A 23,852-nucleotide genomic window follows, 5' to 3' on the forward strand; every position below is an offset into this window, starting at 1 on the left:
TGGTTTTTCAATTTGTTGGTGTCATAAGAACACGTTAAAGCCATTTAGAATATAATATATTCGCTTATAAGCTAATCCCTAATATTCCTCTTCGCATTCGCCATCTTCTTTAGCTTTGGTAGGTTGAGTCTATCACGGATGCTTCGTATTGTGCATTAGCTGCTCTTACATTTGGCGAGATCGATCTTCGATGTCCAGCTTATGCTGGTGCTCAAAGCACTCGATGCGACTGCGCTGCAAGAGTCGCTGATACTCGCGATCCGAGATCTCCAGCTGCAGCGTTGATTCGGACTTATCGGAGCACAAGGTCTTCGATCCGCTCCAATTGGATCCGCAGTCGGAATCCAATTCCATGTCCACAGCAACCGTATTGTCAACAGAGTGAAGATTATTCCAATCGGTCTCGATATGATCGTTATACACATCAAATGGGTTTTCCACCTCCACAGCATTCGTATTATTGTTATTTCTATTAGCTTCGATGTTATTATCGCCATCATCATTGCTTTGATCCTCGCTATCGTTGTCGTAGTCAGATGGGGAAGGATATTCCTGATAGTGCTCCGTTTCCGGATCGATCGATTGCTGTTCGATCCATTGCTCCGTACGCGGTTTGCAGTCATCCTCCCGCCTCTCGCTTTGTTTCGTCATGGATGTCCTCAAGTGCATTGGCATTAGGGGCTCCACTCTGATGCTCATGATGCCCTCCTTGCTGCTCTTGACAATCACCTTGCTATCGCTGCCATATGGCAAACACCAAGTCTCATCAAGTTTCTTCGGATTGAACGTTTCTTGCGTCGGTGCTTTTCCGCTCAATTCCTTGGTTATCTCAACGGAGACTTGGCGCAGCAATTTGATTAGCATCTTCTGAAAGGTCTTAAGCATGTCTTCATGTTTTTGGGCAAGCTTCTCGTGCAACGTTTCGTACTTCTTCAACTGCAGTTGCAGCAGCTGCTGTTCTTTCCGCTGCTGCTGCTGTAGTTGATTTGCTTTCGATTCGCTTAGGAGAAGTTCCTCGGACTTCTTGGGCTTTACCATCGGCTTTGGTTTGTTCTCGCTGTCGCTGTCGCTGTTTTCTCCGAAGAGCTCTTCTTCGTTTAGTTGTGCAAAACTCTTCGACTTTTCAGCGGCGAAATAGTTGGCAAAGAACGACGTCGATGTCGTTGACATATTTGTGCTCACGTATTGAGAGATGCGATCGTAAAGCCTGCCTTCAGGTCGCTGTGTTTGTTCCTCATCGTCTTCCTGTTGCTCCTGCTTTGTCTGCCCAACATCCGCTGTAAATTTATGCATCTCCCAGTCAAGATCATATTGGAATGTTTCTTCTGCTGGCGCCATTTTTGAGGGCGTGCAATCGGCTCTCGGAGAGTCCGGGCGACGCTTCCGAGAGCGAATCAAACACTCCTCCTCCGGTTGGGTCGATGGGTCAGAAGACTCCTTAAGCACTTTATATTCCTTTGACCTTTCCTCCTTTTCATGGCTGTGCTTCTCCGACATGGATGACTTGCTGCGTTCGGTATCCATCAGTTTCTTATAAATATTTTGCTTCTTGTCGTCGTCAATCAGCTCGATTTTCTCCTGGTCCTGCTTCTGATACTCTAACGGTTCAGTTTCCATTGTTGGCATCTGAAAAACAGAGAAATGCAATTTAAAACAATCAACGACACTTTTCTTTGACTTACGTTGAGAAAATTGTGATACAAATTATTTAACAGGATCAACGTTAAGCTTGACAGTTGCACACAACATTGAAATGTCACCGTCAATGACAATACTTTGTTATCGAAAGCACGTGCAAAGCTCGACTAGTTATCGATGAATGTACTTAGAAATATTGGCAGCATGGTTGAGAATATATCGTCATTAAAGAAGCTAGTTCTGATTGGCTTGTTATCAATTAATGTTATTAATTAATTTATGTGGCCATACATTTTTGTTTTTAAAAATTTCCATGCCAAATTTAAGGTCATAAAGTTGGCTGAGAAACTATCGATATATTTATTTCAATTTCGCCTGTCTTCGTAGAAATTTATTTAAATATGGCAAAGAAACACAGAAAATATATGATGTGAATTCAAAATACACTTAATTTTTTAGATTTCAATTATTATACGTAAAAATTAAATTCTATAGTAAAATAATATAGCTAGAAAAACTTGGGATATAAGACGAACTAAACATACAATATTAGTCGAAGAATATAATTTTCAATGAATAATTGACAATCAATTTAAAAAGCATGATCAAAGATATTAATTGAAACTAATTAATTCAAATAAGTGCATAAATCGCTAATAGCTGATGACATTTTGTGTCATCTCTGGTAGAAAGCACTCAGTGCATCTCTAAGCTCCCTTTTGCACACTTTCCAACACTGTCATGAGTGTGTGATGTCATAATAGTAGTTTTATCTTACGAAAGTGAAAAGTGACAGCGATTCTCGATGCATATTTTGAGATCGTTTGAGATCAAAAATACGAGTATTACAGCTCAACTTGCAGCTCATAAATTTGATGGGAAGCGAAGAGGCGAACAGGAGAAGAAGGCTAAATGCCAAATGCCGATTATTGAATGCTTAATGCTGAATGAATGAATGGTGGTGAATAGTATTCGATTCACTGAATAATCGTGGGCAGAGGAGAAGCCGAGCTATTTAACGCCTCTGGCCAACTGCAACGTGGGCGTCTTGCTCGGTGCCCAGCTCAATGATAAGAGTCAAAGCAAAGCAAAGCAGATGATGCAGTGCGAAGAGCGAAGAAGAGCTGAAGATGAAGACACAAGAAATGCGACGGACATCGATGGTATGACCTCGACTAACATATACTCTTACTTAATTCGACTAAATACTAAATAGAGAATGTAGCTTGGCTTTGGCTTATCCTGTTTACAACCAAAGAAGGGAGTAAATGCCACGCCCACGCCACAGACGTCAGAGCTGTTTGATGTTGATGATGATGTTGCCCTTCTATGGATCGGTTAGGGTAAACAATAAACACCAAATAAAGCACACTACAATGCAGTTCGAGAAGATAACCATAAACAAAAAAAAACCGCAAAAGCAAAACACGACACATCATAATAACAATAATAATAATCGACTGTGGAGGAGAGAAGGAAATATTGAAATTGTTTAAATATTAAATTATTACAAAAATGTGCATAAATGAATATCGAATGCATGTAAATGGAAATCGAAACCGAAATCGAAATGGAAATGGAAATGCATTACACGTCTCGCGATCTCTCGATCGTCGTGCATCGCATCGCATCGCATCGCCTCGAAGTCGAATTGGGATTGAATCGTTTTTGGCATCGCATCAAGAGAGAGAGTGAGAAGGGGGGAGAGTGAGACAGGTGGAGAGTTGATGGCGAGCACGCGCGCGCGACTTCGATGATGATGATGACGATGATGATGACATAAGCTGCAGCTCAACTCAACTCGACTCGAGACGATCAATGCCAACGAGGGCGTCGAAATGGAGGCAACAAGTGTCAACACTTGCAACAACGGGCGGCGAGAAATGAGAAATGCAACACAACAATCGCCAGCAGTCAGCAGCCAGCAGAAATACTACAAACTGAAATAACGAGTCTATATAAGGAAATGCTTAACACGATTGTGACTAAAAGTTCATTTTAGTTGTGGTTAGAATATGATGCGGATGCGGATTAAAGTACTCGACTAATTATAAAATCAAATTAATATTTTAAGAACAATTCTTTATCACAAACTCAACGATTGAATCATATATCAAATATTTCCAAAGCTACAGCTTGAGTAATTCATATTTAAAAAGTAATTTATGATACTGATTTTTATACATAATGCGACTGTATAAGAAATCAGGTAACAAGTTTGGCTGTTTGCCAAACTTTCATGGAATTTGAAATGTTTCAAAAAATTTACAAAACTTAAAGATGTAACTTACGGTCTTATTACAATTGAAATAATAATGAAATAGTAATCAATTCGTTGATCTATTTGCATTTCGCTTAAAGTACAAATATGAGTTGAAAAAAAAAAACAAGGAACAAAGCTATAGCCAAGTGAGTGTATTCAACAAATATTCCAAACAAATACCGCAAAAATACTCTAATTTATGTGACTCAAACTACAGATATGAAAATGAACAAATATACTAAAAATATACCACAAAGCTTAGTTACTTTGGCTGACAATTTGGTTTATTTTGAATGTAGTCCTGCATATATCAATATACCAACTTAAGCTTCAATCTTTTTTCAGTATTTTAGTTCGGTATATTTTTAGAAATTTGTTTTATTCAAAGTGTAGCGGGTATCTCCACTCCACTGAAGTTTTCTTACTTGTTTCATATAATTGTAGCAAGAATTGTGTTTCTTTGATCTGTCATAAATTGCGCTTTATTGAAGCTTCAACTGTGATTTTTTTTAAATTTTCTTCAAGCTTCAACTGTGATTTTGCTTTGTTAATGTATTCTGAATATAATATTATATATATTATTTTTGTTAGCTTCTTTATTTACAATCTGTCTGCTTAGGCAATAAGTGAATTGTTTAATTAATTAATACTAAATTAATAGAATTAGCCCTGCTAATTTTTTTCATATATAACATCTTATCAGTTGGATGACAATTGTGAACACAAATACAAAGTGAGATGGTTAAACGAAAGACGATACTTGAATATTTGATGAGCGCATCTCTTTAGTTAGTTATTTAATCTTATTTATGCGCTTGAGCTATAAAATACCTGAAATGCAATAGAGAGAGAGACGGAAAGATAGATAGAAAGAGAAGGAGAAGAGTATTTGTGTCAGGTGCCCATTCTTTTGGGCCATTCACAAAATAAATTTGTGAATGCGAATGCGAATGCGACTGCGATGACTGATGAGTGACGAGTGTTGTGAGTGTGTCTGAGTTTTTTTTTTTTTTTTGCACTGGCTGCGTGTTAATTAATTATGCGTAACATTGCGGCGCCAACAAACATTCCCCCTTCCCCCCCCCTTTCTTCCCACGCAATTTGCGGTACTTCCCCTTTTTAATCAAAGCAAAGTTGAACTGTTGATTGCAATGGCCAAACTTTTGAAAAGAGAGAGGGAAAGTTGTTTGGGGGCTAGAGGAAAAAGGTGTGTAGCTGCCTCTCTCCCTTCTCCCCCCCCCTCTCCCTGTTCCCCGTCGCCAGCTTCTTGGCCGCCGTCAGCCTAAAAATGCTGCGCTAAATTCTTGCGACACTTAAAAATAAACGTTTTTTCTAGATTTTTGTCGCGCTTTTGAATAAGCCAAAAATATTTCATTTTGACTTTCACTCGAATCGCAATGCGATTTGCAGTCGCACATTGCACATTGCATTCATGTCTCTCTCTCTCTCTCTCTCTTTATCTTTTGTCTCTAATTTATTGTTGTTGGTGCACTCGTTTAATTTGGTGTTTATTTGCTTTTATTTGCAGCACGCAAATTATGTGCGGCAAGCAGCCGAGGATTATTTGGCCCGGCGACAGGCGCGCAACAAATCAATGACACGCTCGATGACTTCCGGATTAGCTGGCCCCATCCTCGCCCTGGGCAATGTCCACTTTCTGCCGACCGCCAAGAGCGGCACCTTCTTCTCCCGCGACAACGTGTCCAACTTCATAACCTGGTGCAGGTGAGTTTAAAGCACATCATCAATCAGAGATCAAAGCAAGTTGCTGCGATTGATCTTTGATTGATGATTGATGGATGCAGGCACAACAACAACTCAAAGATCAAGCACAAAAACTTGTACAATATGCAAAGTGTGTGTCTAGAGAATGCAGCTGAAAAGAAGAAGAATTACATATTATATGTCGCAAAACTTTATTTTATTTGAATATTAAATTTCTTAACGTTTATTTGATTATCATTTAAAAATATGTGTATAATCTGAAAATTTATATACTATATACATACTTAAAATTAGTATGTACACGCATCAGTAGTGAGAAAAAGAATGAAGAACACATTTTGAATTTAAAATAAATAAATTTTAAAAAACTATAATTCTGCCACACCATACAGTCAACGCCACAAAAAAAGCCGCACTTTTAAGGGTTACGAATTTGTAACTTTCAGGGCCTGTGGTTTCATTATATGATTTCGGAATCGCCCAATTTTTTTTTTAACAAGTTAATTGATGATATGTTAATAAAAGTGCATACCAACTTTTATTTTAAATTTGCTTTTAATATTAAAAAAAATGTTGTTTTTGGTTTCTCCCTAGTTTTAACGACTTTTCACTATTATGGCAAACTTAATGAAAAAAATCATAAAAGTTATAATAATGAAAAAATTCAACAAAATCTATTTTTTTCTAATTAAACACCTTACTAACTATAAAAAAAATTAAATCTAGGCAATTTAACATTAGACATATTTTTTTAATTTAGCTTAATACTTAGAAATGCCGCCTTTGGCCTTAATTAAAGATTTTACCCTATTGGGCATAGAATCGTAAATGGAACACAAATATTCCTTCGTTATATCGTGTATCCATACTTTTTCTATAATATGTTTTAGCTCCTCCATAGTTTTGGGCTTTCGCTTTCTTATTTTGGCCCCCATATAGGCCCCAACATTCTCGATTGGACTAAGGTCTGGGCTGTTTTCTGGCCAATCTAAGAACTTAATGTCCAATTCTTTCTTCAAATTGGACTGATTCTGATTGGTCAAGAGTGCTATTTTCAGATGAGTCCAAATTTAATCTCATTGGATCTGATGGAATTCTCAAGGTGCGCCGTAGACGTGGGTAACGGTTTTCTGAAAATTGCTGCATAGCCACAGTAAAGCATTCACCGTATGTTATGGTATGGGGATGCATATCCAAATATAAAACGGAATCAATTTTAATGGTTCAGGGTATGATCAATGCAGAAAAATACAAAGAAATAATTTTAAGTGGAGTTGTGCCTAGCATTGAGTCCATAAGTGAAGAAGAAGAAGAAGAACCCATTTTTCAGGATGATTCTGCACCTTGCAATCGAGCGCGATCTGTGAGTTACTCAGTGTCCGATTGTAACCAAAACAACTTATTCAGATAAATCGAACATTTTTCTATCTAAAAATAATAATTTTGATGGAAGAATTGGGCATTAAGTCCTTAGATTGGCCAGAAAACAGCCCAGACCTTAGTCCAATCAAGAATGTTGGGGCCTATATGGGGGCCAAAATAAGAAAGCGAAAGCCCAAAACTATGGAGGAGCTAAAACATATTATAGAAAAAGTATGGATACACGATATAACGAAGGAATATTTGTGTTCCATTTACGATTCTATGCCCAATAGGGTAAAATCTTTAATTAAGGCCAAAGGCGGCATTTCTAAGTATTAAGCTAAATTAAAAAAATATGTCTAATGTTAAATTGCCTAGATTTAATTTTTTTTTATAGTTAGTAAGGTGTTTAATTAGAAAAAAATAGATTTTGTTGAATTTTTTCATTATTATAACTTTTATGATTTTTTTCATTAAGTTTGCCATAATAGTGAAAAGTCGTTAAAACTAGGGAGAAACCAAAAACAACATTTTTTTTAATATTAAAAGCAAATTTAAAATAAAAGTTGGTATGCACTTTTATTAACATATCATCAATTAACTTGTTAAAAAAAAAATTGGGCGATTCCGAAATCATATAATGAAACCACAGGCCCTGAAAGTTACAAATTCGTAACCCTTAAAAGTGCGGCTTTTTTTGTGGCGCTGACTGTATATTGCAAGTTATTGATAGTTCAAATATGACAAAGAAGTTAGAAAGTGAATAAACGCAAAAAGAATGCGGTATTATTCATAAAATATACCAAATTATTTTTTATTCTATTATATTAGATTAAATACTATATTAATACCACATTTAAATACAAAAGAGAATACTTGCTGCTGTGGCCTTCGACTCGATACCTAATTAATATACCGCAAAAATACTTAAATATAGCGTAGCCTATATTTGGTATATAGATATTGTCCTACCACCAAATTTTCAGAGCAGAATCTTCTGCTATGTTATATCACATACATAATTGTCATTGAATAAAGATCGAAAAATAAATTTGTAATATCATCAGCTGCAATAGAGATTTGAGTTAGTTTCAATAAATGTTTCTAGATTGCTCTTTCAATTCACTAAGAAATATACTTTAAATTAAAAAACTGTATATAAAAAATATATTAAGTGAAATAATAATTAAATACAAAATTTGATATATAGTAAGACAAATTTTTAAAACTAACTAAGCTTATCAAATATAATTACTTACTTGTTAGCTGTATGTCAATAAATAATGGCTAAATTAGCTCTTCTAAAGCCGTAAAATATGTGACTTTAATTAGTATTAAGTAAATGACAATACTCAGCTTAAGTATTAAATATATGTATGTCATAAATGATTTCAATAGTTGAAAGCCAAAAATTACATGAAATAATATTAATATTAATATAAAGGTCCGAAATTTAGTGTCCACAAATTAGAGAACTAAAACTGCAGCACATAAAAACAAAATATAAATATGCAATAAATGATTTGAATAGTTGAAAGCCAAAAATGACATAAAATAACAGAATTATATATTAATGTAAAGTTTCTTTGAACTAAAATCGAAACATATTCATAACGAAATATTATGTGAAAAGTACAAACTAATATTACCAAATATAAATACGATATGTAACTAATACAAATTAAGAAACTCCTAACATTGATCGATAACTTATGTGGCAACATCACTAATAAATGTGTTATCAATTACCCATTCTTAATTCGCAGAAAGAGCCTTAAAATCATCGAGTGCCTGCTGTTCGAAACGGACGATCTGATAATGCGCAAGAACGAGAAGCATGTGATTCTCTGTCTGCTCGAGGTGGCGCGACGTGGCGCCAAGTTCGGTAAGTGATCGATTAATCGATCCAGCGATGCTGACTGACTGTCGACTGATCGATAACTAATCGAGTGACGATGCTTGTGTTAATATATAATATAGGTATGCTAGCGCCCATGCTGGTGCAAATGGAGCGACAAATCGATCGCGAAATTGCCGCCGACAACAAGGCGAATGGCGTCGGCATCGGCGTTGGCAGCGGCAACGGTAACGGTAATGGGATTGGCTGTGGCACCCAGACGAGCAACGGCTGTGCGGAGAGCGGTACACAAACGGAAGCGACACCAGTTGGCGCCGAGTGTGTGGCCAGCGAAACGGATCTGTACGACAGCGATACGGAGAACGAGGATGAGAACGACAAGGATCCGGTGCTGATGTATGGACCACAGCCACAGATCGTTACCAACGATCTCAAGAGTCTCGATGAGATGGTGAGTCAACCTATCGAATCTGCTATCGATTACTGCGTCTATCGCTCGCTAGTTGTGTTTTCGCTATTCCCTTGTTCTTCATCTTGTTGCTGTTTGCATTAGTTTTTGTCTTTGTGGTGACTGCTCATGAGTTTTTTTTTTTTTTTTTTTTTTTTGTATTTCTCTCCGATTGTGTGCAGCGACTTTTCTCATGTCCATTTTTAGCCATGGCTTCAAGTTTCCAGTTTCAAACTTGGTCAAAACAAATCAAAAGCAAGAACAGCAACAAATGCAACGCTTAATTGTGGGGTGGGAGACTTTGGCTATAAACGGATATCGGATATTGTATGTGCATTACCCATTACCCCCAAAGTCAACAATCATTGATATCGCCCGCCCGCTGCAACCATAAAACGTAGCCACAAATCGTGATCTGTGTGAGCACACAACTGTTTGCCTCTTTTGGGGGGATCCAACAGATTCTGATTCACACTTTATGCATACGAAATTTCTCTCTAGTCTTTTCAATAGATGAATATTGACAACAAATTGTAGCACAGAAAATAGAAACCAAATGAAATGCTTCTTTGCCTAGCTTAATGCGGTTTCGTTGTATCCCAAAAACTTCACAAAATGTCCAACCACAGAGAATTTAAAACATAGTAAACTACCGATTGAAGTTCAATTTAAGTTGAGCATTATTTCTCTACTTTATGTAGACTGTAGTTTTATAAAGTTAGTGTAAAACATGTTAGTTTTTTATTTCTGTATTTATTTTGTATTTTATCAACTTGAAAATAGTATGAAATATTTGATCGAATATAAAGTATATATATATATATAATTGATCAGCATCAACAGCCAGGACGATGTAGCCATGTCCGTCTGTCTGGCTGCCTGTCCGTCCGTCGTCCGTATGAACAGCATTTGTTATGTTTCCACGCAGATCAAGTTTGTTTCCAAATTTTGCCACGCCTCCATCGATACAAATCGATTAACAAGCGTAATCTGAAACTATTTTAGATACATACAATAACAACTACAGTATTTATAATTCCTGAAAATTTGGTTGCGAACAGAAAGTTAATGAGGAAAAAGTTTGGTATATACCAAATAAAGCTTTTAGTATTTTTGTTGTATATTATGCGTTTTGCTTTCAATCACAATGGGTACCTTTCTTACTTGTTTTGAATTTTGGGTTGAAATATTTGAAATCGATAAATAAGTTCTTTAACTAAACACATTTAAATAAGGATAAATTGTGGCTTTAATAGATCGAAACTCTCAAAAATAACCAATGCAATTTGGAGTTAATTGTATTGATTAATCTATTGATGTTTATTGCTGCTAAGTGTTGCAATTGCAATTGGTTGCAGTTGCAGTTACAGTTGCAATTCAATTTCAATTTCAATTGTTGCTGATGCTGTTGCTTATGTCACATTTGTGGTCTCATCACATTGTTAATTAATTTGACAAGATGTTCGAGGCGTGTTGTCGTGTTACACTGTTGCACTGTTGCTGCTGCTGCTGCTGCGGCTGCTGCTGCCCGGTGGCGCCACAATGTTGCCTGCCGATGTGCCAACAACAATTACAACAAATCGCAATTGGCAATGTAATTGCAAGTGTGACTGCGAGCAGCGATTGCGCGATGACAACAAGAAACGAGCAACGGCCAAACAAGCAACAAACGACGACAACATGCAGCAGCAGCCACAGCAGCGGCAACAATGTACAATGTGCAGCAAGCAACAAAACAACAAAACAACGGCAGCGCCCAAGGATTGAGGAGCAAAATCGCCAAAATCGGCAAAAATCGGAAAACTAATGAAAAGCCATGCACAAACATTTCCTCACGCCGCCAGCAACATTGACATCAATGCAACAGCAACGGCAACAGCAACATTGGTTGCTGCTGCTTCGGCTGCTGTCAATGGGTTGCCACAATCGACAGCAGTTGGATGGATGGCTGGTTAAATCGTTGCGCATTTATTGGACGCAACATGGACATGCCTCGCTGTCTGCCACATGCTGCCACAAACATTGTCAGCAGCAACAGCAACAGCCACCGCAACAATGGCAAAGTGGCCCGGCGGGCGGACATGCTCAATGGTTGCTGAAGCTGAGCTGAGCTTGACTTGCAATTGCGACTACAACAACTTCGATTTCGACTTCGTAGTTGGAGTCTCCTGCCTCCTGCTTGTTGTCTGCGGCGATCACTCAGTCGGCCAATCAATTTGTTTGGCAACGGCAACGGCAACCGGGCACGGCAACGACAACGGCAACAGTTGCTGCCGCTGCTGCTGCTGCCAAATCAGCAAATAGCCTCAACAACTTGTCGAAAATCAAATGATGTGCCACCACGGCCAAAAAAAAACGAGCCACGAATCATTTGTCGCTGCCGTTTGGCACGTCCGCGTCGTCAACATTGCTGTGGCTGCTGTTTGTTGTTGCTGTGTTGTTGTTGTTGCTGCTGCTGCTTACGATTTATGGCCTGGCCAGGATCACAGCGCCATTGCCAGCGCCAGCTAATCTCGCATGCGTCACAGTCATGCCAAGATTGTTGCTTGTTGCTGCTGCTGCCATTGATGTTGTTGCTGGTTGTTGCTGTTGCTGTTGCTGTTGCCATTGCCGTGTTGTCGATGGCCAGATCTCTTTTTGCGGCTTATCGCCAAATGCTAGATTTATTGTGATGTCGACTTACCACACAAAAGGCACCCACCAAACAGCAACTCCACCTCCCTCTCCTCTCTCCTGCTTCCCCTGACCCCACACCGCAGCAACAGTTGCTGCTGTGGCACGCATACAGCTGTGGCACAGTTCCCAATCATTCCTGCAATCCTGTCGTTAGCTAACTTCAGCTGACAATGCTCGACTCACGAATACGCTGTAGATATCCTGTTTAATGTGTTCCTCCTTTGACAGCAGCAACCATTCAGTACTCTTAAGAGATCGATTTAGTTACTTGATGCAAAGTAATAAATGATTACCTCACTATTGCATATTTGAATATATTTTTCAAGTTTTAAGATTGCTGAATTGTGATGACAAAGTTAAGTTATTGTTTAGTTGAATAGTTGTAGTTGTTGTTGTTGTTGCTGTGCATGCCCCGCTGACAGTTGACTTGATTGCTGGGTATTTTGGCTTGCAACTAGCGAAGTTCAAAGGTGCAAATGCGTTTTGTCTGTTTGCTTTTTTGTCTCGTTGTTCGTGTTGCAGTTGTTGTTAGCCTGGCCAAAAGTTGAGCTTTGTTAGCGCAGTCCAAAGCAAAGTCGCAGTCGCAGTCGAAGGCCTGTCAAAGGCGACGTCGCCGGCACAGTAGCTAACTTGGCCAACAGACGCTGCTCAAGCAGCTCCCTACAGACACGAATCAACAACAACATCGACAACGACAACAGCAACAGCAATAGCAACAGCAATACCAACAAGAAGGAGCCAGTTGCCCTGGGCTTTGGTCCAGCTGTCTGTCTGTCTGTCTGGCTGACTGTTGACTGCCGAATGGAAGCCAAGTCGATTCGTTTGCTGTTCCGCTCATTTGTTTGATCATTTGCTCGGCCATCGGACAATGGCAGCGCGTGAATTTATGCAGTCGCAATGCATTGCCCACAGCCCATTGATCCACAGCAGCAGCAGCAGCAGCACTCGGAACATCGCTGCAGATGAGCGCGTGACACGACTGCCGCATGCGCGTGACAGGCAACAAAGTGGATGACAAAAAGAATAAATGAAACTGCACAAGCATCAGCAATAGTTGTGGCTGTAGATAAAGAAGATAGTATAGTAAAAAGGTATAAGACACATATTTCAAATGCAGCTGAGACGCTAGAGATGCAACTGTGCTTTATACTTTATAACAGCAATGGAGTCTAGTCAATACTTCCTATCGGTATTGGTTGGCATTAGCAATTTGATAGTAGTTAATAATCAGCTGTTTGAAGCTGTAGAGAGTGAGAACTATCGATAGTGGGCGCCATCGATATTCGACGATAGTCAATTGTGTACCATCGATAGTGTTTGCTACTATCGATTTTGATTCGATGGCGCCCAACTATCAGTAGTGTCGATAGTGCCAACGATTGTTCTCCACCTCTAGTTGGAAACAGATGAGAAGTCTTAAGAATTTGGTCAGCAGTCGTCAAAAGTAGAACAGTAGCAGCAATTGTCCTCAGCAGGAAACAGTATTATTTCAGTTTATTATACTGTACCATTATTATTATTATTATCTTCGAATATAATATAAATTATAAACATTACATAAATGTGTATATAGATAGAAGGCTTTCGATATATATTGAAATTTTCTTTGTATTTATGATTATCTAGTCGAAGTTTTGAGCCCCTACAAAATATAATTGCAGACTGTAGAATTGAATGTGAAAATAAGTCATTTCGAAATGAAAAAAACAATAATGTTTTTGGATTAATGATTAAAAATAAGCAATAATGATTTTAAACACGAATTATCGGTGATAAAAATTATACCAATTCAATATTTGAAATCAAATGTTATTATACAATAACTTTCTCTGGTTCAAAGACTTTCTTTTGAGAGATCTTTTGGCTAGTCTCACTTCGTGCTCATCTCAACTGTTGCACATCTCTAATGTCGCGTCCAGTTTACAGTCCACAGTTCACAGTCGATAGATAGCTTTGTGGTCGTTGGGATTGCATTTGTTTGGCGTTGTGATCGCCTGTGGCTCTTGATCTTATGCAATGCCCTACGGGGTCACGCCGCGGGTTGACTATAAACACAGAAAGAGAGAGAGAGAGATAGAGAGAGAGGAGAGCGACAGAGATGGGCGCGAGAGCTGACACATTTTTATACATTTTCTAACATTTGCTTGCTTGCTTTTTTTTTTGTTGTCTTTTCGTTTTGGATTGCAGGTCAGAGATTTGGTGGAGAAATGCACGTGCCCCTCACAGTTTCCCATGGTGCGCGTCTCCGAGGGCAAATATCGCATTGGCGACACCAAAGTGCTCATCTTTGTGCGCGTAAGTAAAGGCCAAAGCAACAACTCCATACATATAAAAGAAGTTGCCGATGCCATTGAATGCTCCTCTACATTTGCATGCATTTGTGTTCTCTCTTTGCAGATCCTGCGATCCCATGTGATGGTGCGTGTGGGCGGCGGTTGGGATACGTTGTCGCATTATCTGGACAAGCACGATCCTTGCCGTTGTCGCGCCCAGCATCGCAGCTCCATCACCGCTCGTCTGCTGCCCCGCAACAGCAACTCGCAGTCGCCCAATGGAACCGGAGGAGGAGGCGGCGGCATCGAACTGCACAATGCGCAGGTGATATACGAACGGTGAGTCAAATCAGTGACAACGACAGCGAGAGACAGCTTCGCATTAATGTGGAAAACTAAACCGAAAAGGGGGCGGAAGGTGAAGAGAAGGGAGCAGAACATGCATTAAGTTGTTATCGCCAGCGTTAATTGCATGCATAAAGCCGCATAATGATGGTAGAGCGAGCAGCAGCTCACAATGATGCCACTTGAGTGCTCCATTAGTAGCTCCATTATAAGAGAAGAGTGGGAGGGGAGAGGGAAAGAGGAGCAGATGCGTTGCAGTTAAGCTAGACAAAATGCACGCCACTTATTCATTTAGCTGGCACTTTAATAGTACATTTGCATAGTTAGCACAAAGTTAACTGCGAGTGCAGCTTCCCGATTTCATTTCAGAGAAATTTGCTTCATCCTATGAATCATTTCATGAATATATGTGTATTTAGTTAGGTTTGCCAAGAAGTCTTTTAAAATGTACCACATTAATATAATGCAAAATACTAAAATGTTCCGTTGCACTCGATTCCATCCTCCGCTAGGCAATTCACTCCAAATATTGTTTCCTTATTCGAGTTCCCTACGTGCCAAGTACTGTTGACAACAAGTAAAATATTAATATTAAAAAAATATACCATATTAACATAGTGAAAAATACCAAAATTTAACACAGTGCTTGTGCATTGTGTTCCATTCCATTCGTTTCACTATTTGAGTTCCCTACGTCCCAAAACATTTATTTTCTTGTGAAGGCTGCAATCAATAATTGTAGTTTGATTGGCTCCATAACTATTTATAGCTGTGTGTTGTACGCCGACTCATACGACGGAAATACGGTGAAACTATCATCGCTAGTCACTCGTTATCAGTCAAGAGAATTGACCACACTAATCGCTTGAAGATTAGAATTGAAAGGCCTGTTTCAATTGTTATTTGTAGTTGACAATGCACACGTGAAATGTGATAACAAATGGCTTTATAATCGATCCGCATAGATCACGTTGTTAATTGTAAATGTTTACTCATCGTAATATTGATCGGCTATAAGTCGATGGGAGAATATCATTGTCATGTTTTGCATTCGCTTCCTCTAATTTTGCATCTGTATCTCATTAAATTTTTCAGTTCACCGCATGCAGCTCGTCGCATCATCTCCACAACTTCCCCTGGAAACGCAACTGGAGCTGGAGCTGGAGCTGGAACTGGAACTGGAGCTGGTTCCGCCTCGCCCACAGCTAACACCGGAGTTGGTGTCGTATCGAATCTATCGCCTAGTGCTGGCTTCACAAACAAGCATCGCAGTCGCAGTCCAACACCACAGCGCAAGTTCCTCAACCAAACGAGCAACGGAAATACAAATGGAATCGGAAACGGAATGGGAGGCGGAATCGGAGGCGGAGGCGCAACAACGACAGCGACAACAATGGAGACATTGCAGGGATCTCCGAGTCTGGCGAGACGCAGCATGTCGCCAAGTCAGCGTCGTCTGATGAGTGACATGCGCAAGCAGCAGAAACAGAACTCACAGGATGTGCCCAAGGAGGAGACAGCAGCTGGAGTTGCAGCCACAACAACAGGCTCGGCAGGAGCACAGCCGGAACAGAATAGCAAATTCGAGAATATCAGCGACAATGGCAGCGAAATAAGCGATGAGGGCTATCGCAGTCTGGGCGTCATTCAGTCGAACGCACAGAAGCGCGAGTCGCTCCACAGTCAGGCCTCCATCGAGGACGCTGAAAGCCAAGGTATGTTCCTTATGTTCCCTAACTATACCCCAAGCTAAACATAGCCTAAAAATAAGAGTTGAGTGATGTCGGGGATTATTTCTCGCCTATGATAATATGAGAACTGACAAATTTCTGAGACAAACAAAATGCAATTCCTAAATAAAAGAAAAAATAACTTTCTCATCCGTCTTGCGGTGTCGGAATATTTGCTTTAGTACTTATGTGAAATGTTTTGTTTTTGTTAACTTAACAGTTAGTTAGATTACTATGTAGGTTAAGGTTTCCTATGTATGTCATCCATTAAGAGGACATTTTCTCCCTAAGCTAACACCGAGTAATTATCCTAACTGATAACTTTTTTCTGTCTTTCTTTTCATAGCGCGTCTAGATCAAACGTCGAGCGACTCGCAAATTTCGCCCACAGATGACGCTGAGCCGGAGCAATCAAAGCAACTGCAGCAGCATCAGCAGCAGCTGGAGGAGCAACCCGAGGAGGGAGAAGAGGAGGAGGAGGACGATGAGCCGGACTACATCGATGGTCCGCAATCTCTGCCTGCAGTGTTGGCGCTGCCCAAGCCCAAGTTAAAGTCCAAGTTTAAGCCCGCCTATACTGTCGACAACAAGTTTGCGCAGTCGGGTGTCTACATCACCGACGACGTGATCACGGTGACCACAGAGCAGGAACAGGATCAGGAGCCGGAACAGGAGCCAGAGCGGGAACACATCAAGGTGGCCACCACACAGGCCTCAAGCAAAATACCACGATCGCCGCTGGCGCAGCGACGTCGTCGCAGCAGCATCGATAACAGCACCTGCAGCGGCGCCGGCGGCAGTCTTCAGGATCTGAGCACGCGTTCCGGTGTTGCCACCGCCAGCGGGAGCAGCAGCAGCAGCAACAACTTCAGTCGCAAACAGCCTGTGTATCGCTCGGTGCGACGTCCGCCAACAACAGCAACAGCCACGACAACGGCAGCACGGGGTAACAAGGCATCGCAGTTGCCGCTGGTGCGCGATGTGACGAACACGTGGAGCGGACGCAGTGCAGCGAGTGCGCTGCCCAGCAAGAAGCGTCCCACAATCAGCAGCGATACGTTTACGCCGCCAACAACAACAACGTCGCCGTTTGAGCGTAATGCCAAGACGCGCTCCTCTCAGATCCTCTACGATAGCAACGGACGTCGTGTGCGCGGCTGCAGCAGCTCGCTGACCACATCGCCGGTAAAGAATCATGCCTCATCGCCGCTCGCACAGCAGCTGCTGGAAGCGGCGAGCAGTGCCAAGAACGATGCCCAGATACTCGAAAAGATGAAGACGCTGCTCTCGCGTTACGCCGCCGGCAATCAGCAGCAACACCACAGCAAGGATGCCAAGGAGCAACAGCAACAACAGCAGCAGCAGCCAAGGCCCAGCAGCAATGGGAAAAAGACCCCGGTGTATGAGGACTTTACCAGCGCCTGGGTGCACAGCAATGGCAATCCGGAGCGTTCCGAGAGCTGCTCACCGCCGGCCAAGGCGCGCTCTAAGCGCTCCAGCTCGGCGGCCTCCTCGTGTGGCAGCAATCATTCAGCAGGGGCGGCAGCTGCAGCGGCCGTCATTTCGCCGCGTCGGGAACGTGGCATGTCCAAGATTCCGGCGCCGGTGCGTCATCATACGGAGCTTTATTAACGGCACGTGCGGACGCCCAGCGTCCGGACAATTGCGCTCGCCCGTCTGCGGCCAAGGCCCCGGTCAATGTCGCAGGTCAATGTGAAACTACTTCCGAGCGTTTTCTGAAAACCCCCCAAAAAAGAAAAGAACAATAATGAAACTGGACGAAAGGGGAATGGGATTGGGAATGGGCATATGGGGGGTTAGTTAAGGTGTTATGCTAATGTTAGGGTCAAGTTGGAATTGTCCGTCTGTGCGTGCGTGCGTGTGTGTGTGGTTGTGCGTTGAACCGAACCAAAAACCAGAATACAGTCGAACCGAACCGAACCGAAGCGAATCAGATGCAAACGAAGCGAACGGAACCGTTCCAATGAACCTCATACACAACATACGAGAGTAGAACTATCTATATCCATGTACAGTATAGTACCGTATCTATCTACACATACATACATATATACATATATTTAAAGCGTAATCAATAACAATGCAATTAGAACTGCCTCATCAGGTATCCACAGATGGCGCAACAACAAATCGAAAAAGTTAAACAGAAAAACACCCAACAGCACTGTGTTGCATTTTGTACTACACAACAACTACTACTCGCCACTCGTTACTTTCAACCAGTAGTGGGGCACACGTTGGCACACGTCTTCTAATCACAACGCCTCACTCGTTACTTCTGTTCTTGTATTATTTTACTTGCCACTCGTTACTTTCGCGTGTGCACTCATTGCCTTGCTGACCTGTCACTCGTTATTTTGCATATCAATAATTTATTTTGTAACTCCGCTACATTCCGATAACTCGCACTCGTTGCATTTCTTTTCTATACGCTAACTCGTTTTATTACTCGCTGCACATTATTATTTGTTGCATTTGCGAGCTGCGTACTCGCCACTCGTTAACCAGCATTCGTTGCTTCATCACTCGCCACCCGCTAGTCGTTGATCTCGTTGCTAGCGAGCAGTGAAAACTGTTTTATTTTCTTTTTTGTTTTTTTGTTTGTTTGGGTACTTTGATTGTTGTTGCGCCAAGTGAACCAAACATTTACAATCCAAAATTGAGACTTTCAACAAACAAAATTTTACAAATTTCCAGCTATAATCGATTTTTTTAATAGCACTAAGAAGAGAGTGAAACATTTTAAAATACATATATATACATATATATATATATGAGAATGCATAACTGTCGTGATAGAACTTAGTAGAATCCCCTCAAGATCCCCTCAGATTCCCATATATAAAGGAGAATGCATAATTTTCTAGAAGTTTTATGATTAGAAAAAAAACACATACACAGCAATATCACACACACACACACACAGATACACAGACAGAGACACGCACATGAATGTAGTGTATATAGAAGTGGAAATTCGTAGGACTGATTGTTGTGCGTGTATTTGCGTGTGTGGTTGTGTGTGTGTGCGATGTGTGTGTGTGTGTATGTGTGCGATGTGTGAGTGTGTGTGCAAGTGCTTGCTATTTTCCAGCATAGTCTTAGAAAAGGAACATTTATTTTTATATACAAAGCAAGCGAGAGAAAGGGAAAAGCTTTTAACACAAGAAAATGCGATTTTACAGCAAAAAAAAAAAAGAAAAGAAACGAAGCGGAAAAGAGAAGAGAGTATCATAGTACGATTTGATATGGTATTTAGAGTATACTAATTATGGTATGTTAGTATATGCAGTAGTTAGGCAACAAGGTTCCGATCACAGAGCGTAGAACAAACGAATTTGGTGCTTTACTTAGGTCAAGGCAAACACACACTTACAACACAGATATACAGACACAATATCTTTATCTTTATTGATATCTAATTCCGATTTCCCCCCTAAAAAAAAAAAAACAAGTCACAAAATCTTTTCGAATCTTACAAACACTTATAATGGATACTACTTACTTATAATACTATCTATATCGCAGCCCATAACCTTACTATCGATAATGTCGACAAAGGGACAAGAGACGAAGGGAGAGAGAGAAACAGTTATCAGAGAGATCAGTAATATATTTGCTTAGTTTAACTGCAATGATGTCGTATTATTGCATATAAATAATTTGGTTTTTTTTTTAATGTTTTTTTTTTTAATTGTGTGGATTAAAGTTAACCCATAATTAGTACGTCGTACCTTTTACATGATATACATACATTGTATATTATATATATTGCATATGCTTTGTTTAATCTTTGTTGGAATCGGCCTTAATAATATCTTCAAACTTGACGTGTTCTGTTCGATGTTTGTTAAATGATTTCCGAGTTGAGTGTAAACCAAACATACATAATTATTCTATAATTATATATATATATATATAGACAACATACACATATACTTAAACAATTAAACACACATACATATATGCTCTATATACATATATATACTATATACAAATCGAGAGCTCTGGCTCCTAACTATGCTAATTCACAACCAATTATTACGAGACATATATTTAGATCAAATCAAAACACAACAATTAATGATTTCTGCAATGAAGAGAGAGGTGAACAATTTAATTGTTTACAACACACGCACATACAAAATGTAAGAATTGAAATTGCTTAACTATAATTGAATAAATATAACAATAAGAACGGACGGACAGACGGACGGACGAACCGATAGACAAAGCATCTGCTGATGTGTTTCTCCTTTTCTCTCAATTATATTTTGCTCTAACTTCCTTTTTTTTTTTAATTGTTATTTTCGGGGAAATTGATAAAATGCAAAAAAACATATATGAAAATGTATTTAAAATACAATTAATTAATACGAAACCATTTAAAGCAAACTAACTATTAAAAATGGAATAGATTACATTACGAGTACATGTATTGCAAGCAAAACAGCAAACAACATTATTGATTTTAATCACAAGAATTTAATACAAATAAATACGAGTATATACGCTATACCAAATCTGTTCTTCTTTATGATGATTATTCATATACATATATATATTTCGATATGGTTCGCACTTGTTTTCGTGGCATTCCGTAAGTAGAAGTCGCCTGTCTGCATAATAATTATAGAAAAATGGAGTCATTACGCACGATGGATGACATCTCGCTACACTTGGCTGCGAAATTTGTGCGCAACGAGTCATCGCTGTGCTCACCACCTGTCTCTCGTCAAGGTAAATTAGCGAGTGCATCTAATTAGCTAAAATCAGACGTTTTGCTTTCTCAACATTTTTGACAGCTAATTAATGCATTCAAATTCGAATTCGGATTTTAATTAACGATTTTACGTTGCCTATCACCAAGGCGCTAAATTGGGTATCAATTATTATTTGCAAATAGACGATCGAAATTAAAACTACATAAATTTGATTAAACTTCAAAAACCCATTTGAAAAAAAAAGACTTTTAGTGATGGTGAGACCGAAAGAGGGAAAACCCTAAGGTAAGTTTAAATATCAATGAGGTATCCTCAATATATAGTATAAAAAGTAAATAATAAAAGAATTAATTATAGTCTTTAACAGGTTGTCAAGTAAATATTTTATATTGACTAAGTTGCTAACTTTTTTATAAATTCTTTTCGGGGAATTGTTCACACACACGTGGTATTAGTTGTTGTAGAAGGTGTTGTTTTTATTATTTCAGTGCTTGTAGTTGTTATTGTTGTTGTTAAATTTAATTCACTGCCAACGGCTAGAGCCACGTCAGCAAGTAAAATGCCAGGCGAACGTAAACAAGCAGCAAGCAGAAATACTCACCTGACGCCATCTATGCGTTGCTATATCAGTGAATTAGTTTTTGTTGTTAAGACTCGATGCTGCTGCAATCGGCTCAAAAGTGGCATATCAGCAAGTGAAATACCAGGCGAACATAAATCAGCAGCAAGCAAATTTACAAAAAATTATTTGTGGCGCCATCTATGGTTTGCTACTGAAAACACAATAATATTTGTTCATCCTTAAAGTATGCTACAAAAAAATTGTATAGCGCAGCAAGCAGTTCATCAGCAAAATAATTTGTGTAGCATACTTTCAGGATGAGCAAAATTTAATTGTATTTTCAAATTTGGCGCCACTCAGTAAGCAAATGATTTTCGGCATTTCTGCTTGCTGCTGATTTATGTTCGCCTGGTATTTTACTTGCTGACTTGCTACTTTTTAGCCGTTTCTGGTGAGATCGTACAACAACAACAACAACAACTGCATCGTCCACTACAACAACAACAACTGCATCGACCATTACAACAACTACATCAGTAGCAACAACCACAGCCAAATTCAGGAGAAGAGAAGCTGACAACTCTGTGGTCATCTCAGAGAAGGCTTGCTGCGTTTGTGGATCCTAAGCAAGTAACTTTCTACGTAACTACTTGCTGCCCACTTCTGTTGGCCTGGTAGAATATTTCAAATATTGATTTCTTTACTAAAAATTGCAACAATATATATCTGTCAAATGGGTAACAACAACAACTGCATCTACTACTGCGTCAACAGTTCCCCTTTAAAACATTTGAACAGGACTTTTAGATACTTACCTTACCTACTTACCTTTTTAAGGATATAAATGATCCTTTTAATATCTTCCTCAGTTTTCTATATTTTCCTTACCTTTTTCAATATCAGCTTCAATATTTCTTCTTGAAGTTTTTATATTTGCACATTATTGTATTGTTATTTTAGTTTTATTTTAAACTTGTGGAATTTTACGCCAGCATCGCCACACATACATTTATTAATTTTGTGCATATCACATTAAGTATGTGAATACGTCTCCTATCTACAAATTTCCCAGACTGCCGAGATCCCCAAGTCCGCCTAGGCCACCACCAGGACCACTGTTAGCATCCGGACCAAAACGCGCCTTCTCCTGACTTTCAGTCCAGGCCTTGGCAATGACCTGTTTCGTCTTTGAATCGCCGCTGTTGTACATTTTCTTCATAATGTTGACCAGCGCCTCCTCTGGATTTGCATTATCCTTGGCCAATTCGTTGTCCGCCTTCTGCTTCAAGCGCTTCTGTATGGATGTGAGCACGTCCCAGTTTTGGCCCTCCTCTGCTTTCTTCAAATAAATGGCCACCATGTCGGTCTTTATTTTGCGGTAACTCTTCGCTACATCGATGGCAAACAACAGATTGTTGACGCTCAATCCAAAGTCCTTCCCATTAAGATCGCGCACGTGCAGCTGCAGTGAGTGTTCTGTGTAGTTGACAGTGACCGCATCTTCTTGGCATTGCTGTACGCCATTTAGCGTAATGAATAGCTTCACAAACTTGGCACTCTGATCCCAGCCATAGTCGGTTAATTCGTGCAAATATCTACAAATCAGTAAAATTGCGCATTTAGTCTTAGTTGATTTCAACTATATACATACATATGCGCACTTACTTACCTTTTGGTATCGCTGCCAGCTGTGCCACCAGATGCCTGGCGTTCAGCAGCCAGGCGAGCCTTAATCTCCAAATTGATAATTTCCCGATCCACTTCGGCTTTGGCCTGCGTTAAAGCCGCCTTAACACGCGCTCCCTTCGCCTGCTCCAACAACGCGCCGAATTCACTAGAATCCGCCTTGAGCTGTTTGTTTGTAATACAAAATATAAAAATATCAGATAGCTTTAACACGTAGTTAATAGCAAGTATAACTCACCTGTTCTAGAGACATTGTTAAATTGTCTGTAAATTTAGCTGGGGACCTTACAAAACAAAAAATTTACGTACTATCAGAAATTTCGAGCAACTATGATGCCGGCTCGTGCAGAAAAGCAGGGCTGTCATTCAGCTGCAGTGTGACTGCAGCTTTTATCTAAGAAAAAACACTAAAATATACCATCTGCATTATTAGACAGTATAAATGTTTATCGGTAAAATATATTGCGCGACCATATTTAAAATTGCCCTTTCTACTTAATTAGTGTTTATACGAAATGTAGTAATTTATTAGTTGATTGAT

The 23,852-nt window shown here is 39.8% G+C and overlaps 2 protein-coding genes across 2 annotated transcripts in view; one reads left to right on the plus strand and one right to left on the minus strand.

Moving 5' to 3' along the window:
• Nucleotides 1-19,546, plus strand: part of LOC133849121 (GAS2-like protein pickled eggs) — an 84,418-nt gene extending 64,872 nt beyond the window's left edge. Inside the window, exons 5-11 of the mRNA XM_062285009.1 lie at nt 5,430-5,626; nt 8,755-8,873; nt 8,969-9,297; nt 14,158-14,265; nt 14,368-14,582; nt 15,684-16,303; nt 16,665-19,546. Coding sequence (XP_062140993.1) covers nt 5,430-5,626; nt 8,755-8,873; nt 8,969-9,297; nt 14,158-14,265; nt 14,368-14,582; nt 15,684-16,303; nt 16,665-17,950 — 2,874 coding nt within the window. The 3' untranslated portion in view covers nt 17,951-19,546. The remainder of the gene's footprint in view (nt 1-5,429; nt 5,627-8,754; nt 8,874-8,968; nt 9,298-14,157; nt 14,266-14,367; nt 14,583-15,683; nt 16,304-16,664) is intronic.
• Nucleotides 19,547-22,565: 3,019 nt separating this feature from the next.
• LOC133848902 (calcyclin-binding protein) lies at nt 22,566-23,709 on the minus strand. The gene is made up of 3 exons (XM_062284636.1): nt 23,550-23,709; nt 23,295-23,476; nt 22,566-23,220 (listed from the first exon to the last, which is right to left on the minus strand). Exons 1-3 carry the CDS (start codon nt 23,562-23,564, stop codon nt 22,683-22,685), a joined length of 735 nt encoding a protein of 244 aa, XP_062140620.1. The 5' UTR covers nt 23,565-23,709; the 3' UTR covers nt 22,566-22,682.
• Between the last annotated feature and the right edge of the window lie 143 nt (nt 23,710-23,852).

This window comes from Drosophila sulfurigaster, chromosome X, assembly GCF_023558435.1.
Source record: "Drosophila sulfurigaster albostrigata strain 15112-1811.04 chromosome X, ASM2355843v2, whole genome shotgun sequence".
Classification (NCBI taxonomy): Eukaryota; Metazoa; Arthropoda; class Insecta; order Diptera; family Drosophilidae; genus Drosophila; species Drosophila sulfurigaster.

Bases quoted from the DNA above. Each gene is read 5' to 3' on its own strand.
- LOC133848902 (XM_062284636.1), bottom strand. The intron at 23,221-23,294 runs GTAAGTAAGTGC...ACTGATTTGTAG, and splicing joins GCTGGCAGCGATACCAAAAG to ATATTTGCACGAATTAACCG.